A 20411-nucleotide genomic window follows, 5' to 3' on the forward strand; every position below is an offset into this window, starting at 1 on the left:
TGAAACATATTGGTGATGCTTCTGATGCAAGTGTTGTGCTGACTTTACAGCAAATCAAAAATAGAGGAACCACCTGTTCTGTATTTTAAAGAAGCTGCAAACAAGAAGTTGGCAAAACACACAAAGTTTGCCTCACCACAAAGTATGTTGTCTTGACTGAGAGAGACAGATGACCCCTCGTCACCATGTTAGACACACACATCCGTGGTCTCAATTGTGTGTGTGTGTGTGAATGAATGATAGTGCTATCATAGGCAATATGAGTGTATGGGAGATTAATGGAACATGGCTGGTGAATGACACCATGGGAAATATGATCTATTACTATCTCACTCACTTACGTGCACACACACACACACACACACACACACACACACACACACACACACACACACACACACACACACACACCTCATGTTGTCCCTGTGTCTCTTCCTGGAACCACTTCATTTTAAAACTGGTGCTTTTTTGACTTGACACACACACAATCTAGTCTGATCATCTTTGCAGCATAAGTGAAATTGTTTTTAACTAAACAATATCCCCTAACATTAAAAAGAGCTTACAGTGCTAGTGTGTCATCATTACTGTAAAGCAGCAGTCAGCAGGTTTTTGTTGCCACCTAGGAGGACAACGCCACCTAGTGGCCTGTTGCACTGTCAGATGTAATTATCTGAGGGGACACTCTCCCACTACCATCTATTTTTGCCTCGCTTTTATGTTTTCATACTACTAATTCCTTTTTATGAATGATGACATACAGTGTGTACTGTATACACAGGGTCAGTTTGAAGATTAACTGTATGTAGATTTTATGACTTGCCTCATAGGGTAGATACAAAAGGTACAAAAAGACAAAAGTTAAGACAAAATCATACAATCATTATACCACTGGCTAAATTCCAGTGATCAAAACGTTAAGCATTAAGATCTCACAGTGAAATTGCCGGTTCCTTTGTTCCCTTGCCAGTTTAGTGATAGTGTGTATAGCACCTACAGTGCCTGCATGTCACAGTGTAAGCACTCCCTTTTAAGTGCCACTGTTCATCTGACATTTCACTGAACTGTAACTCTGAAGGCATCAGTCAGAGCTGTAGTGATCATAAAGGCGCACAATCACGAGCTGAATTATAATAACCTACTACTATACAAATTAAAGAAACTACACTAGTAAAATGGTTCAATCGTGTAACACCAGGAAGGGTTAATTTGAGAAATACCTTACATGGGCAGTGATGGAAGAAGATCCTTTTAATGTAAAGTACTACAATGAAAAATTAATCTAGTCCTGCATTCAGTTTTTTGGAGTATGTAAAAGCACTACAAGCAAAATGTAAGAGCAGACTGACCTCTGTCAGTGTTAGTTTATTACACAATATATTACTTAACTGTTATTACTAATAAATGAAAATGTATCGCTGCATATATTATTTTGTACAATTTGTAAATCTTCCAGTAGACACCCTGGGTAATCCATCAATGCCTAGATACAAGTGTGTGTGTATCAGCCTGATTGTACTTTCATCATTTAATAGACAAATTAGTAATCAACACATATAACACCAGGCTCCATCAACATTTGCATCCTCCAAGATTACTAACAACATCAGATTCAGAGTAGCTCAGCTGTGGAAGAAGTATCATCATATCTGAGGTTATTGTGTGAGCAAAACTGCTTGAATTTCTACATGTATGTTATATAGCCTTCTTTCACTTATTAGCATTTATAGTAGTTGTGATATACTGTACTTGTAATAGTAACTGGCATATGTATTTATGTTATATTCACTGTAGTGCTGGGAAGTATTAGCCATTGATTTTACTCTATATAATTCTGTGGCCTTTTTCAATGTTCTTTTAAATGTTAGGCTCATGTTTTTTTCTTCATTGATACATTTAGAGTTTAAATTTTATTTACTTTCTTTTTATGAAACATTATTTGAAGCCCCTTTGGGTATTTCTTTATCCCACCAGCACAATCCTTTTTACGCCTTTAAAGGACTACTTCAGCCACAACATGACCATTTGTTTATTAACTAGTCACTCTATGTAACCGTGAATTTCTGAAGAAAACTTCATTTTTCTTGCATGCCTCCACAGAAAACGGAGAACATATTGTTTCATACTGTTTCTGTGTATATTATCAAACTGACTGACATTATGATGTAAGGCCTTTTTGATGAGTTGAAATGGGTAAATATTGATGTTTTTTCTCAGTAATAATCTCCCACAAGGCACCAATCATATCTTTTATTAACCACCACAGTATTTAATCCGCCTGAAGTTACCACACTTCACCAGCAGACGTCTCTCCAACTCTACTCTGAGCTGCTGCGCCACTTTTGCATAAACAGAGACATTAAGGAGGAGGTGGGACAGCGACAGAGTGGGGGAAAAGGAGGGAGGGATGGAGCGGTAGTCCGAGGGGGGAAGAAAAATAGTGAAATTTAACTAATTACCAAATATTTGCTCTGCTGCGAAGTGAACTCAGATTGCTTCCATTAGTAATGAGACACATTTAGAAACCTCTGCTTCTCCCTCCATCCACCTCTCTCTCCCCTTCCCCCATGTTCCTCTCTGCCGCCGCCGACCCCCCCCCCCCCCCCCCCCCCCCCCCCGTCACCACTCCCCCTTTCATCTATCTCTCTCAGATATTTTCCATTAGTAATGAGTCACTTGCTGCCGTCTCCTGATATCAGTGCACAGGAAAATGAGAGCAGAATTTGAACACTGAATTTTATTATGCTTTTAACTTATTAGGCATAAAAAGAGAAGTCATCGGTACAGGTGGAGGTGTCTGCATGTGTGGGGAGGAACATGATAAAAGAAGTTTCAATGAGATCTTTTACATAACTTTCCTCCCTGCCATGCTCTTTGTCTCTCCGAACAACCAAACACTGAAAATGACACCACTGCCCTTACTCTTCCTCTCCGTCTTTTAGTTCTCATTTTTCTTCCGCTGGCTTCATTAGAAGAGCATTTAGCATCTGTTGCAAAAGCAGTTTGTCAAGATACAACATTAATGGTTCTGAAATAAAAATAGCCCTAAAGTTTGTCTCCCAACCTACCATCTGTCTCATCATTCACTGGAACCAGGAGATGCTGAAATGCCTTAAGATGCAGTGTCTTTGGAGGTAACTAGAAGCTGTAGAGAAAAATGTTGCTGCACTATTGAAGTGAATGGGAAAACCTCAACCGCTCTCCAAACTCTGGTCAACATAGATTCTAAATTAGAATCTCAAAATCAAGTAAGATTTTAAGCCAACATTGAGGAGAAGTCTTTCCTACATGTCCATGCTGCTGATGTCCAAATGAGGCTTCACGAACCACCGGTCGTATTTGCTGAACCCACTAGATGGCGCTGTTGGTGTAATGAAAAAGGCTCAAGGGATGGCAATACAGTTTGGTTTCAATTAGCAATGGCCACATAATGCTTCATGAACCATTTTCTTTATTTTTTGGGTCCACTCTGGCACTCTTTGTTCAACAAAGGGTTGAAACCAAACTGTATTTCAATTTTGTGTTCTTGGACGTTAGTCTGGGGTGCCGTCTACCATTAGGTGTGCTAGCCGCTCCACCTGCCGATCTCCGCAAGGGATGTGAGCACTCTAAAATCAAAAAAAAATTTTGGGTGCACTATCCCTTTGAGGGTCTTTTGTCTGAAAAGTTTGATTAATAATAAAGAGTTACATTTTAATTGAGGAGGGCTGACTATCACCTGTCTGATGATGGATATGATACAACCAAAAAGATATGGTGCACAAGGCAAACACATGGTAAATAACATACATATATTACAATTATCTAATATTATAAGGTCAAGTACAGTGATGAGATGAGAGACAAAGACAAAAAGAGCACTGCTCTAATGAAATGTTAATATAAAACTGCCCAAGGAAAGGACAAACATTTTTAGTAACAGATAAAAGAGTAAAGCATGGTGTTAGCATTTGCTGAAGCCAGCTGCACTGGGTCTGTGTTAGTACTGACTGAGGATGGATGTAGATCAACTGAATCTGTACCAGGGATTTCCCTGGGTTTTTTTGAGACCAAGGTGGCAAAGGCCTGTGGCGGGGGGCATCTGTACTGCAGCTGTACTTTTAGATACAGTCCCCCCCCTCTGTTAAATATGAAAGGAGGCCCCCACATGCTTGAGCTTTACACTGCTGACTTGTATAATCAGAACAGGCATGTTCTGTGATTTTCAGCCTTGTATGATTCTATTTACTCTTTACAGCAGGCACATCCTGACAGCTGAGAATATTACTGTCAGGTATTGCCCCCCCCTCTATTAAATATGAAAGGAGGCTGAAAATCACAGGACATGTCTGTTCTGATGATACAAGTCTGTGGTCCTGAAATGTGTGTTTCTCTTCTATAATACATATTCTATATCTCGGAGGCGACGTCCTTCCACATATGGGTTTCCTTCACCTTTCAAACGGGGCAGAGCTCCATGGGAAACAGCAGGAGAGACACAGCCTGAGGGGGAACTGGGATCTGACACAACACCAGAGGGAGAAGCAGGTCCATGAAGCTGACAAAAAAAAAAGCGCGTCGCACCAAATGTGCGCCACTACGGTGTCGCTTTGGGTTGTCAGCGCGCATGATGCGCGTCTACATTTAAAGTAATGGGTTTGTTCGCACAAAAGACGCTACATCTGAACGAGATGTACAGTACAGGCCAAAAGTTTGGACACACCTTCTCATTCAATGCGTTTTCTTTATTTTCATGACTATTTACATTGTAGATTCTCACTGAAGGCATCAAAACTATGAATGAACACATGTGGAGTTATGTACTTAACAAAAAAAGGTGAAATAACTGAAAACATGTTTTATATTCTAGTTTCTTCAAAACAGCCACCCTTTGCTCTGATTACTGCTTTGCACACTCTTGGCATTCTCTCCATGAGCTTCAAGAGGTAGTCACCTGAAATGGTTTCCACTTCACAGGTGTGCCTTATCAGGGTTAATTGGTGGAATTTCTTGCTTTATCAATGGGGTTGGGACCATCAGTTGTGTTGTGCAGAAGTCAGGTTAATACACAGCCGACAGCCCTATTGGACAACTGTTAAAATTCATATTATGGCAAGAACCAATCAGCTAACTAAAGAAAAACGAGTGGCCATCATTACTTTAAGAAATGAAGGTCAGTCAGTCCGGAAAATTGCAAAAACTTTAAATGTGTCCCCAAGTGGAGTCGCAAAAACCATCAAGCGCTACAACCAAACTGGCACACATGAGGACCGACCCAGGAAAGGAAGACCAAGAGTCACCTCTGCTTCTGAGGATAAGTTCATCCGAGTCACCAGCCTCAGAAATCGCAAGTTAACAGCAGCTCAGATCAGAGACCAGATGAATGCCACACAGAGTTCTAGCAGCAGACCCATCTCTAGAACAACTGTTAAGAGGAGACTGCGCCAATCAGGCCTTCATGGTCAAATAGCTGCTAGGAAACCACTGCTAAGGAGAGGCAACAAGCAGAAGAGATTTGCTTGGGCCAAGAAACACAAGGAATGGACATTAGACCAGTGGAAATCTGTGCTTTGGTCTGATGAGTCCAAATTTGAGATCTTTGGTTCCAACCGCCGTGTCTTTGTGAGACGCAGAAAAGGTGAACGGATGGATTCCACATGCCTGGTTCCCACTGTGAAGCATGGAGGAGGAGGTGTGATGGTGTGGGGGTGTTTTGCTGGTGACACTGTTGGGGATTTATTCAAAATTGAAGGCACACTGAACCAGCATGGCTACCACAGCATCCTGCAGCGACATGCCATCCCATCCGGTTTGCGTTTAGTTGGACGATCATTTATTTTTCAACAGGACAATGACCCCAAACACACCTCCAGGCTGTGTAAGGGCTATTTGACCAAGAAGGAGAGTGATGGAGTGCTGCGGCAGATGACCTGGCCTCCACAGTCACCGGACCTGAACCCAATCGAGATGGTTTGGGGTGAGCTGGACCGCAGAGTGAAGGCAAAGGGGCCAACAAGTGCTAAACACCTCTGGGAACTCCTTCAAGACTGTTGGAAAACCATTTCAGGTGACTACCTCTTGAAGCTCATGGAGAGAATGCCAAGAGTGTGCAAAGCAGTAATCAGAGCAAAGGGTGGCTATTTTGAAGAAACTAGAATATAAAACATGTTTTCAGTTATTTCATCTTTTTTTGTTAAGTACATAACTCCACATGTGTTCATTCATAGTTTTGATGCCTTCAGTGAGAATCTACAATGTAAATAGTCATGAAAATAAAGAAAACGCATTGAATGAGAAGGTGTGTCCAAACTTTTGGCCTGTACTGTATATCCATATTGCCCAGTATGCCCAGCTTATCAACAGTTTAAATTCAACAGCTCACTTCATAAAAAGTCAAAATCAATCCATTGCTTTCCATCCTGCATTATTCCAGAGTTGTAACTAAACCTTGACTGAGAGACAAGATAATTATTACCTAATTATAAAATTATATCCACCTATGAGGAGTGTCATCACCCTCATATTTGTCAGGACATGTCACAGAGGTTGCTAACATAACTGGAAAGCATCATTTTGTGCATGCACATATGAATGCATGTTCACATGCAACACTGTTATCTCTTCCAAACCGCAGGTTATGGACACTGTTGCCTAACGAACATAATGAATAGTTGTATTTCACTCTCACTTTTGTCAGGCAGGAAGCCACAGAAGAGCCTGGGAGTAACTGGCAAATAAGCAAGATAAAGACAGATCGAGAGATTCACTGCCCAGCTAAGTTAGCAAGACAGACAGACTAGAGAGAGATGCAGCGCAAGCTAACACATTGAATTAATAGTACTTTAATGTGTTAACATCAAACTTGGAGATGAGAGAAGACAGTTTACCTGACTGCTATTCCTCCAATTCACTCTCATAGTTTTTTTTCTCTTTGTGTGACCAGAAGAGTAGTTTCATTTCATCCTCTATTGGAAGCTGCAAACATTGACACATGCTTTGATAAGAGGGGGAGGAGGCCTTGTGTTACTTGCGGAGCCTGCACAACTTGTGTAGTGCCGGACTCTGTGGGACATTTCAAGCACTCTTGGGGGCCCTGTGCTGACCATGGGGCCCTAAGCTGTCGCTAAGTTCGCATATGAGTTGGGCCAGCTCTGATGATGGGACACACACACTGAGTGGTTATTTTTACAGACCTCTTACTGACATAACAGTAGTGACACTATGAAGAAGCACAGATTGTGTACACACTTCGGAGTATGATGCATTTACATCTTTACAACATCCAGAGTGAATGCATCTTGAACCTATCTTAAGATGGTTGGTGCAATTAGACTGATGAGTTTTTCTTGAATGCTTCTTGGATGCATTTGGCTTTCTTGATATGTGACAGCAATCTGCTCAGTCCATGATGCATGGAGTGTGAAAGGGAAGTTGGTGGTTGTATCTCCCTTCCTCATCCCAAATCAGTCCTCATTGCCAGATCGCTATTTTTTGCCTCTAGATGAAGCAAATCAGATTAGATTGTGTTATGAGCCCAAACTCAAACCTTTAGAAACTTTTAAAAGACATCAAAGAAACTATGTCTTTCTAGTCTCCAGTATTTTGTCTGTCATATTCTCTCAATCCCCTGTCTCTCCTGTCAGCTGTCTGTCTCTCCCTTTGTTTTTTCTTTCTAGTAAGACCCGTCATGATGGCTGAAGGCAGCTCTTTCTGCTCTGTCAGTTACAATAAGTGGATGTGTATGGCGTGTGTACTGTAGGTGTGTGTGTGTGTGTGTGTGTGAGTGCATGCATGCAACATAGATGCATCAACCCATTACCTTGGGTCACTGCTGGGTGAGAGCACGCCCTAATTCAATCACACACACAGTGCATGAAATCAAGCTTTGATAACTTGTGCTAACTTAGAATACCTTGTGCTTTGTTTAGGCTGTCATGTTGTGTTCAGGCACCCAAATGTGACCCTATTATCTTCAAGGCTTCAGGCCAGGAGGCGCCGGAACAGTCTGCCGGCTGGTTAGCCTGGTTAGTGAACTTTTGAAAAAGTAGCCTATGCTGAAGGTGGAAATTACCAACGACTTCGCCTCATTCAGATGGATTTGTTCAGTTCAATTCAAAGGTTAATAGTCACTGACTTAGTTCATATACATCACTGCTGTTCAATACACCGTGACTGTGTTTAATTCAGTCTACTAAACTTAAAGTTCAGGCTGTTGCAGGTTCAACAATTTTCTTCAGCTCAGTAGAACACTCAGCCCACACAAGCACTGTGTCTTTGTTTAAATGCTCAGCATCCACCTGTCTCTGAAAGAGATATCCCATCATGACTGTGTCTGTGACTTCTGTGCTCTTTTAACAAGCTTTTAACCAGAAAGAAACACACTGTGTATCACTGCTGAGCCGACAATGGTGCTCTCTGTCAACAGCGAGGGGAGCTTTACTGCTAAAAGCTGCTGATTGAGTCACTAACGTTGGTGAGCTGGATAATTCTGAGTTAAAAATCTGTTCATTCATACACTCAGTGCCTTGAACCTGCAACACAAATTTGTAAGTTTGTTAGTGAACTTTGAAATACTGGTGAGAAGACACAGAGTAAAAGAAATCTGTGCTCATTTTGAATGCTTTAAAGCGACATTAGTTTTTTTAATCTCTCAAAACAAGCTGTACACTGACCTACTACCACCTGATGAACTTATTCTGCCAACCATTTTAGCAAACTGAACCCTAACAATAAAGTCAAGTGCCATAAAACCAAAAAAAAATTAGCTTAAAGGGTAACTTCTGCATTTTTTCACCTGGACCCTATTTTCTAAGTTGCTGTGTCTAAGTGACTGATGGGAAACACAGTTTTTGAAATTGGTTCATCACTGCAGGCAGCAGTAGCACAGCAGTCTGCAACATTAATGGGCAATTGTGCACCATCAATGCACGTCTATTGAAAGTGCTTTTTCTTTGGTCAGTAACAGGCTCAGATTATTATTATTAGTATCTGACAACATTACAGAAGGTATCCCACCAGGGTCAGACATATTTGTAAGTGAGTAGGATCATTTTTCTGTACCGAGAAACAGTCATGAAGTTGCAACAATCATTTTATCATCACGAAATACACTTCATGCAAACTCGGCAAAAACGTATCAAAAGAAAACAGAAAAACTAAAAAGAACAAAACCTGTCTCATTTGTCTCCTCATTGTTTTAACAGTCACCAACTCTGGTTTGGTTGAAATAAACTCTTAATCCACCCAGTTAGAAGTGAAAATGTCCTGGCTCTAAACAAACTTAAATCACTGTTCAGTTAAATGGAGTCTGGTAATTAGTTGATGGTCAGCCATGAGCTGATTTAAGTTTTAATTGATAAAATGTTTGTTGGTTCATGTTGGATATAAGCTCAGTATATGTATTATTAGGAGGATAACTGTACATATGCTATACCTACTGTTAACTGTCTTTCATTGAAAACTGCTTGTTATTTTGTCATCATATTTAGTGTAAACTAAGCTGACTACAAGGTTACCTTTTCTTACTGTGATGAAGACATGCTTTATATGTACAGTAATTGCTGGTTGCTGCACCATATTAAAAAACTCTTACTATAGCCTTGTCACCCTCTTCTCACCCCAGAACCTGCCCTAATTGTTTTATCTGTTGAGGCACCGATTTCTGTTCCAAGTTGGCTGATGCACTGAAACACCCCCATCAAAAATTAACATAATTTTAAAAGACCAGGCAATGTCAATTACAGCTAAGAGTTTTACATAAATTTGAACATTATCTGAACTTCTACTCAAAATCATTCAAGGACAATGTAGTTTAAGTAATCAGTCCTCTTCAGCTGGCTCACTCTTAGCATCTGAAAATATACTGGTGTTTTGAGGAGGGCAGAAAAATAAAGTTTGCTCAAAGAATAAAATCAAGGTGCTCACTTATTAGCTAAAATACTCCTCAGGTTGAAAGGATGACAGCACTAAAACGGAGCTGTAGGTGATGAGCTACACTGAATGGGAGAGTCTAATTCAGGTTAAAGGTTTTATCTTTTGCTCATTTCCTGTAAATCTGTACTGATCACAGAGAAGGAGGTGTAGATAAATTGATGCATACAAGTGGGAGTTTTAAGCTTTGAGACAACTCAGATGTGCAAAAGGGGGCTGTGTGCAATAATAACAGCAACTGCCCACTACATTTGGAATGAAAAGGAAACAGGTATGAGACACACATGAACACCTACATGGACAGTGCTTTATCATCCAACCTAATCCAAGAGAGAAACAACCAGGGATGTGCAAAGACATCTTTAGGGGCCGTTGTTCTAATGTAAAAAAAGGACAGCCCCCTACTGATTTTATATGTCATCCATCAGCATGTATCTGAATGGTGTTAAATATGGTCATTTGAGAAATTGTTTTATGTTTACATATAAATGAAATTAAAAGTAAGTCAGCCCATCTTCAAAGTATACCTGGTAAATTTAATAAAATACCATCAGTCTACATTCAGTGTTTTGCCCCCTGTAAATGTGGTGCCTTGTTTTTAATGCTCTGTCAAGTGTACATATCTAAATATATTCTTCAAAGAACAACCAAATCATGCAAATATTGTGCTTGTCTTACTTTACAGCATCTCAATAATTGCTGTCAAAGCCCAGGGATTAGGCTTAAGTAGGCTTTATCTATATCTAGTTTTGTATGAAAAACATTGTCCTAGATATAGAACAATCTCCAGATTTCATGAACATATTTTTTGCCCAAGTTCCTTGATCACCAGGCTTCCCAACACCCTCTGAACTGGAGCTTTTGGAGTTATCCACCTACAGAATAACACTTTCCTTAACATTTTAAAGCTGAACCTTATTCACAATATTTTGCTCAGATATAATACATATTTTGTGTTTATCATTGATTGGAATATTCATTTTTTTGTAAGATATTAGCCTATTTTCAACTTTAATGAGAAAAAAAAACATTTGACAAAATAGACCTACTTTCCATTAACCTAATTACGTGGGAAATGGTTGCCTGACATTTTGGTTCACCTGCTGGTAGTCTGAAGCTTTGTAAAGCTGCGCTCCACTCAGCTGCCTCCCTCAGCTCTTTCTCTCTCCGCTGTCTCTCTCTTGCATGTAGCCTGCTACCTATGTGTTGTACAGGTGAAAGTTACTGAGTCAACTCATGACTTATAAACCCTGACCCTATTTTATAGGCCTCTGCTGGAAAACTGCATACCCATAATGAAATGAATATATCTCTGCAACCACAAGGTCTATTTGAATACTATTGGTGTCATGGTAAAGGGAACACTTGTGAGATTTGTTAAGATGTGTAAATATCATTATATGTGTTATATGTGAAGAGTAAATGAAGATGGCACACAGCACAAATGAAATATTTTGAGGATTGCCTAAAAAAAAAAAAAAAAAAAAAAAGCATTTTCAGGATGAGTATCCCTTTGGAATGATGCAGCTGCAGCTCTAAACCTCTATCACATCATAGTACAATATGTGAACATGAACTCTGCAAAGGTTGATTCTGATAAAGTGAAGCAGAACAATATTAGAGAGGTTTTAGTACAGAAAATTCAGACGAGCTCTCCAAAATTGCACCATGTTTGCATGTGATTTTTGTCATGTACAATCCTATATCTTTCATTTTTTGTTTCTGTAAATCCCTACTGATGTTTAGGATACACACATACAACTGTCCGTTTCGTTTTTTTCCTCCATTTCCCACTCCAAACTGACCAATACACACCTACTACATTTGAACCTGAGTTTCTGTTCTGAGCTTTGGAGGCCCGTATCTCCGTGACAGCTTGGCCGATTTGAGTGATTGACACCTTGTTTGATTCATTAGAGCCAATAGAATGACGCTTTATCCAGCAAAATGAGACTGACAGCACTGTAAGCCAATCAGAGTCAGCAGAACACGTTGTGGGGAGATGTCGGCTGCTGTGAGTGGTCATTGTTATGTTTCCCCTGGAACCTTTTTTTAGCCCGGATTCATTTGAATGACGGACAACTTCTGGTAGTACACGAACGGAGCATGAATGAACAGCAGAATGCGCATTTTACGGCGAAATTAATAAGGTAAGAGCCATATTACAATTATATTTTGACAAAGAGATTTCTGTTGTTGTTGTTCTTTGGGCTGTAGCTCTGTGATGGTTAAAGGGAGAGTGATTTGGAGTATACATGTGGAAAGAGTGGAGTCTCAGCTTTCATTTGAGATGAACGGTGTGTGTTTTGAATAACGTGTGGTCGAGTTAGAGCCCGAAATATACCAAGTGGGTCAGGATATCGGTGCTGTTTGGAATTGTTGGAGTTAGTTGTTGTTGTTGTTTATTTAGTTGATGTTAAAACTGAGTTTGGGGCATGTAAAAAGTTTTTTTACAGCCTTGTAGCTGAGGTTCTGCTGTTAAATTTGATGGGCAACATCACCCCAAATGGGGGACTTTAGGGTTCAAAGTACTGGAGTACTTACTTTTAAAAATACTTAAGTATTCAAAGTACTTGAAAAAAAAAAATCTCAAAAGGTAGTCTATTGTCATAATATATTTACAGAACCTTCCACTGAATGCAGTGACTTGCTTTTAGAACCAAGTCCTAATTTGCAGGCAAGGTTAATTCAACTTCTCTTACGCAGCATTGCCAGAAATGTAAACCTATGTGAATCCACAGCTAAAGTGAAAATGCTGAGTAAACACATTTCTAACAGTGTATGACAACTTGGAGGGGAAAATCCATACTCGGTCATTTCACAAAACATAGCACAAAACTGCAACTACTACAAGCACAGATAACTGTTTAAAATATTATTCCACTATTTACATACCTCAACATGCTTTCTAAGCTTGGATGGTTAATCATTTTAGGCCATGATTAAATTTGTGTGTGGTAGAAAGAGCAAACACTTAAAACGATATGAATCATTCTTTATTTCAAAAACTATCAACATGGACTTGAGATTTGGCCATGGGTGATTTAGTGGGGAATCTTCACCTTCATCTGCTGCTGTACCCATAGTAACACTGCATAACCAAATACAACTGTCTGCTGATGACCTCTCCTCTCTAACCGTCTCTACAGATGAGCTGCCCAATCAAAGTAGCGCATGCACAAGGTAATAGTATGGGAACACTACATCGACAAACAACAGAACTGCATGATCACAGTTTATGGTTGTGTGTTGGAGAAGAAAAAAAGAAATCATGCGCTGACATCAAAGCAAATGTAACAAGTAACGATAGCCTTCACAAAAATATAAAGTAGAGATACCCAAAAACTGTACTTAACTACAGTACTTAATTATATGTACTCGCTTACTGTCCACCACTGTATGTTAGTCAGACTGGTTCATGGGATTGCCTCATACGGAGTGTCTTTTTGCATCCGGGTGAGATTAGTCACAATGCACAATGACTTAGTTGACTTATTATGTTTCCTGTTTTTAGAATGTATAATGCTGCTGAATGCACTCTGTGTACATAAACTTCAGAAGTATAGCTGAATAGATTCGTTTGTGTTAATGTCATATTTTGATGTTGCTAGGGCACCCAGGAATATCACCACATTGGCTAGTCCACCCCAGATGCCAATAGCATTGTTGGCTACAAACACCTGGGTGCAAGTAGCATCTGCCTAGCATAATCAAAGGCAATATTTTGCAACGGAATACAAACGTGACAAGCTGCGGATTCTATGGAAGCATATGAGGGGATTTTGATTCCCACGGCATCCCACTGGTTAAACTACTCCTTGTTAATCGTTTCCACAGCCCTAAAGTCTCACCACTCTGGAGCCCTCAATGGTTGGCAGGGCAACTACAGTGTGGCATGAGAGGAGTCATAGCATAAAACGTTAGATCATATTATCAATTTTTTTTTTTTTTTTAACAGGATGGTCTAACTTGGATAATTATGGGCTACTCATATTTCTCTCCCACCACAGCAAAAGTGAAACAGTTATTATTTTTTTCCACCAGAGGGGCAGCTCAGCTACAGAGAGGAAATGGGCTGATGCTCAGGCAACTTTAGCACGTCCCAAGAACCCTCACATTGTGCTACATTTGAAGGAGATCACATTTGAAGTTGATGGAGCAGCTACACAGAAAGCACTCTGCTGCTGTAGCTGACAGGGACACTTTCAACATGTACTGATACCTGCTTCAAGCTGCAGCTACTTTATACTGTGCGTGTGTATGACGAAGTAAACTCAAATCCAGGACCACGCTTTTAAACAATTCCACTACACTTAATGCCTCCCATGAGAGGTGTGTGTGTGTGTGTGTGTGTGTGTGTGTGTGTTTCTGTGCGCATGTGTCAGGTCTAATCACACACATGCACACACACATAAGCATGCTGTAAACTATAGCAATGTTGCCTGTTGTTTTAGTGTAAAGCTTTGTGCACAAACACACATATGCACACGCTCTTGTATTCATCCAGTTAATTACAGTGAGGTAATGACGACCCTACAGTTCTCATCCTGACCCACTGTGGAGGTATGTATCCGTGTGATCCTATGTGTGTGCTTGTGCCTGTGTGTGAGAGTCCCTAGGGTGCTAGTTAAGTATAGTAAGATAGATTTGACACCCAAGGCATTCAGCAGGAGTCAGACAGGGAGTGAGAAAGAGCTGTTTTTAGTCCTCCTCTCTCTCTTCTTTTCTCCTTTTTTCTTCACTTCATCTCGCCAAATTTTCTCATACACCCTTCAGCTTCCGCATCTTTATCTCTCTGTCTGCATCTATTATTTCTCCCCTGTTCTCCATTCCCTTGCCTTGTTCCGTCTCCCACTGTTTCTGTGCCTGTTTATCTCTTTCCAAATTTCCCCCCTAATTTTCCCCGTCCCTGCTTCTCTGCATTACATATATTTATTTCATATAGTGGGCTTTCACACGGCCCTCTTTTCCACTGAAATTTGAGGTAACAGAGACAACTCATCGCCTCCTCCAATGCTGTTTCTCTGTTTCGATTTGTCTCTCTAGGTTTCCTTCTCGTTCTGCGGGTCGTGGCCTCTGACTCAAACAGGCCCGTTCTCTCTGCTTATCAGATGGAAAGCAAGATACCGCAGGACTGCTGCAAATGTTTTACAAAGGGAGCTGTGCCCTCATGCATTTTTCAGCTGAATATTTAAAGCTGTAACTATGAGATACTGTTTTTCTTATTTTGTCTCCATATGTGGTGCTCCACGCTGTGTGCTGTGATGTTTTTTCACCATCATTTCTAATGATTGCCTGTCAATCATGTCCAGTACTGTACTTGGATCTTCTATTCTGTCTGTTTGTATATATATGTGGGAGCAGCTACCCAAATGTTTGAAATTAATTTTTGGAAAGGCTTTTATATCTTGCACATTTCATGATGATGGCAAACATTTAAAGTCTTAATTATCTTGGAAGCGGTTCACATCCACAAATATTTACTGGGCCATAAAAGTAGCATCAGTTCCTGAGCTGTATTACTTGTTAATAGAATCATAAAGAGAGATGGAATACGGCCCAGTTAACTAGAGCAGATACAGTTTTATATATAGCATGTCAGGGTAAAAAAAAACAAAAAACAAAAAAAAAACACTGCTTTTGGGACAACACACTGTGAAAGCTTTAAACCCAGAACCTGGCTTCTTGTTTAACCTACTGTCTATTTGACAATTTAAACTTTACACAAACGTGAATGTCACCTGTAGGCGATCACCAGCTAGGTGGAATGACTTAATTTTACAATGTGCTAATTAGTGAACTCTAGAGGTGCTAGCTGTTTCTATGGTGGCTCTGAGAGTTCAGTGCACTGCAAATTAAGAACTACACACAAACAAACACAGCACAAGCAAATGACAACACACAAAAACATCAGCATTTACAGTAAGCGCTGCAAGAAGCTCATAACACAACAGACACTGTTTTCAGGGGATGCAAAAAGTGGTACACACAGCTGAAAAACATTTATCATGCCATGGTTGTAGCTTAGGAAGTTGTCGAGCTCGGCTATCCTTCATTGTAATCACATGATTCAGATATAATAATAATAAGCAAAAGGCTAATGCTAGGTCAAAAGCAGCTATCTGCAATAATATCAGAATCAAGTCATTACAATGATATAATAGGAAAAAAATCACTTTTAGCTAATTTTTCACACCATCATATTTTTTGTGTAAATTTGCGAAACACTATTTTGTGAGCTCAATATCAATATTGTCATACGGCGTTATGAAGACCGTGAAAATCTACTGACGGCAAGGGCAAACGCCATTATTTTAAAAGTGGGAGCACAGAATTCAAAATTTCGGATTCGGTGTGGATAGACACACAGAGATAAGTGGGCTCAAATTTTTTAACTTGTTGTGCAATATATTCCTACAAAATAATCACGCCTGGTGTGTCATCAGTAAGTTGCTGGTTGCATGAGTTTGGCAAATAACCAATCAATTTCAGAACAACAGTTTAGTTCTCACTTTTGAGTTTGTTACTTTATATTTTTCTCCCGGGGATAATATGGCTTCAGAAAACAGCTATGGGATGCCACAGGGCTTTGTTCTATGCCCTATTTAACATTCCCTGTCCTTCCTTGTGAAGTTCATTTTTGTTGTTGTTTCATTTTGACTTAGTGTTATATCAATTAAATAAATATATATTTGGATGACGATAATGTTGTTCATGATGTTGGTTTCTAGTAGTACAGACAAAATAATTTTTAACCATATGCTGCTGTTTTTCAAATGAGCAATTTACTGGCAAGCTGTTAGAATTCATTCATTTTATCCGTCAGTCACTCAGATTTATTGTTTGAAGAGAAGCAACAGTAATGAGATGATAATGTAATTGCAGATTTTTCAACATTTGAGTCACTTCTTTGATTAAAAATAAAATTGGAGGAAGGGAAGGAAAGAGGAGGAGAAAGTAATCTACCTTTCTTCTGCAGTATAGCACTCCCGCTGCGCTTCCCTATGTGGTTCTCCACATAACAGGTGTAGTTGGCCAGGTCTGCCTCCTCCACAGCATCAAACGTTAAGGATAGCTGCACCTCCTTCTCCCCTAAATGCTCCCTCAAAATCCTGGACAAACACACAAAGAGGAGACAACAGTCACAGACAACATGAACATCCCCTTCTCCCAGATTTACTCATTTAAAAACCATTTAAGAGAGACAAGGAGAACATAAACATGTAAAAACAATCGATGGATTAGTCTCTCACGGATTACTCCTTAAAAAATATCCAACAAGAGGAAAAATGAGAGAGGCAGAGGAAAAGAAAAAGTGAGGGAAGGAGTAAACATGTAAAACTGAGAGACAGGGAGAGATCTATGTCTCCTAAATTACTCCACCAAAAGCTGCAACAGGAAAAAGAGAATAACAAGAGAGAGGGGAAAGGAGAGGAAAAATGAGGAGTGCAGCAGTGTGGAGAATAGAGCAGATGAAAAAGGAGGACAGAGGGAGCAAAGAGGCATGTGTAGAAAACATTGGCGACAGCTGGAAAAAGACTCTTTCCTTATGGTGAGGTCATACTGCTTTAAAAGCCTGCGAGGAAGAGAGGAGGTGGAGGAGAGAGACTGAACTGATGTTTGGGTCACGACGTGCACCTTTGAGCCTGATTTAAGGTCAGATTCAGTCATAACCAGTGATATCTAAGATCATGCTAACTGTGCTGACATGGCAAATTCAGGGCAGTCAGCACAGATGGTCAAGTAGCATCGCAGGTTGGGAAATTTCTCTCACTCCGCTTCATGTGGCTGTAGTAGTGGAAACCAAAAAGGGAATTTCATTTAATGTGCTCTAATTTCTTTTACATTTTTTAAATTAATACTATATTATTTTCTCTTTCAGGTTTTTGCTGTTGTTAGAGAAGGTGAATGTCAATTTGAATGCCATGTGCTTCCTGCAATGTAATTGTAGAGATGAAATGCAAAGTAAACTGAACACTTTACAAACCATGTTCATTCTGTCTCTAACCCCCAATTTCCACCAGATGCGTGTTGCCTGTGTTCCGGCATGGCAGCGGAGCCGATAGGATTCAACTCTAGTCAATGTGTGTGTTTGTGCTGCGTTCTAGCTCTGTCTCAGCTTCGGCACTCCGGAGCCCTCCGCAACAGATACGCAGGACTTCTATTTTTGCCGGACGCCGGAGCACAACACAGCAATTCAGCACAGAGCAGATCATGCGGGGCAGGAAGTCATGCACAGAAACAAAATAAAACATCTGGTTAATTTTCAAAATAAAATACACAGTGTTCACAGCGGATCATATTTCCCTGCACTACACCTTGAAAACTACATAATGGGCAGGGGCAGGCCTGAAGTCAACAGGTCAGAGGTTTTCAGATGTCATTTCACCCTGTTGACACCATGGACGAGGAGATATTAGTCATGGCAGTGCACCGAGATGTCTTCCGGCGGAGCTGCACCGCTCCGCACAGCAAACCCAGCCGGTGGGTGTTGATGGACGGCGGAGCACGCAGCAGATAACCAGCGCTGCCATTGCACAACGGACACACACCCAGTGGAATTCCGGCATTAGATGGCATTGACTTTGTTGACATATTGACTACACTGTTCAAGCCTTCCTGTTTGTAAGTAATTTCTGATGATAACTGTAACAGATCAACCAACCAACCAACCAACCAATCATTAATTTGTCACATAAAATTAAACAATTCACCTAGCTGAATGGCGCTGTCCAGGATTTGGCAGTTTCAGTGACTCAAATGATTGTACAGTTCCTGATATACAGCTGGAAACAAATGCAGGCACAGAGGTTGTCCAGTTTATTTTCCAATGCCTGTACTGATTTTTAAATTAGAAAACATCAACCTGACTAGCTAGCAGCTAGCTAGCTAGAAGTCAGCAGAAGAAGAGCTTACAGCCTGGTGAGTTGATTTCCTCATCTTGATGAGTGACTCACAGTCACAAGTCTCCACTGTCCAAAGCCAACCACAAAAAGCACCACCAACACTGGTAAAATAGACATAAGATCCAAAATTTAGCATAAATTTAGCATAAAAATAGCAGAGCTGTCAGAGAGGCGACTGGATAAGTCTGCATCTACATCATATTTTTTTAAAATATCAATTGTAAATTGTGGTAACTTAACCTCGATTTTAGACAAAAGCATTTTTTTTCATTTCAGCAAGTGAAATCTATTTTTACTGGCTGAAATGAGAACTGACAAATTTTCTTTAATGTAGGTAGCTGACATTAACTCTGTGAGGTGAGTGGACCCTCCATCTCTGGCTAAATTTTATGTTCTCTTGCTAACTCACTCACAAGAAAATATGAGATCTGCAAAATGGTCTTCAATATGCATGTGATGGTTGCATACTATACATCACATTATGCTAACTTAGCACATCGTAATGGCGCAAAAAAGACTGAGTCCAATGTTGCATTTCCACCAGATTTGGCGATGGGGGGCATCTCGAAACTTTCAATTGATCCAATCCAATGGAGAGCAGGGGAGGCAGTTGCGCAGTGCATGATGGGAGAGTTGAGGCTAGTGTAGAAGAGGGGGTGTGATGTATTCTTGGGTCTGTATTTGCATAAAGTAGACTTGATTGAACTTTATGCAAATTAGTCTGCCAGCCCGATGTGACTGTCAAACTAAGCGATGAGGTTCTAAAAAGAAACGATATAGCAGTGGCATTGCTAATTTCTTCACTCAAATGTTTTAAGAAATATATTTTAAAATTTTAAATTGTTTTAGACTGTTGTCTAGATGGACATATAATATTAATATACATAATATCAGAAGGTTTTTGAGCAGGCAGCCATGTTGTTTCCTGTTTGAAATGGCAGGCGGAAAACAGAGGACCACCCAACTATCAGCGTGTTAATCCAATCAGATGCATTTATCTTAAGTAACCAGTTAGCTAGGCATGCTCATATTAGACACTTATGTTAGAGTAGATAAACTCATTTAATCCATTCATTACAATTCTGCTATTTTTTGGAAAGGCAATAAAAAAGAAACCACCCTCCAAACTCTTTCTATACCTAGGATGTCTCTTACTACAGTCCCATGCAGACCACGTCAACATGTGTAGAAAACCAAAGCTTGACAAACCTGTCACTATAGTCATGGTTGCTAAACTGTGATTGGACAATCACTGTTTAAGGGAGGAGTATAGCGAACAGTCAATTACAATGACAGCTGACCATTTAATTTACCTCCAGCCCCCCGCTGTTAACTGTCCTGTGGTCTGGGGGGAGGATTATTTTAAAGCCAGTGTCTTGTGAAGTGAACTCAGTGTTAGCTTCTGATACTTGAGTATTCACAGCTTGAACCTCAGAGGAAATTACCTTAGACTGGGACAGGGCCAGAGAAAATGAGTGTGAACTGAGACAAATCTGGACAAGCTTTGGAGTTATACATGAACATTGACACTCGTGAAATTCCATGTTCCAATATAGAAGGTGTTACGGTCGCCGCTCTTTCCACTTTCATTGTGTG

At 40.2% G+C, this 20411-nt stretch overlaps 1 protein-coding gene across 3 annotated transcripts in view; it reads right to left on the bottom strand.

Moving 5' to 3' along the window:
• Window positions 1–20411, bottom strand: part of il1rapl2 (interleukin 1 receptor accessory protein-like 2) — a 633588-nt gene that overhangs the window by 25766 nt on the left and 587411 nt on the right. For all 3 annotated transcript variants that reach the window (XM_078169190.1, XM_078169189.1, XM_078169191.1), the window contains exon 9: window positions 16876–17021. In XM_078169190.1, the coding sequence (XP_078025316.1) occupies window positions 16876–17021 (146 nt within the window). The remainder of the gene's footprint in view (window positions 1–16875; window positions 17022–20411) is intronic.

This window comes from Epinephelus lanceolatus, chromosome 7 (genome assembly GCF_041903045.1).
Source record: "Epinephelus lanceolatus isolate andai-2023 chromosome 7, ASM4190304v1, whole genome shotgun sequence".
Lineage (NCBI taxonomy): Eukaryota > Metazoa > Chordata > Actinopteri > Perciformes > Serranidae > Epinephelus > Epinephelus lanceolatus.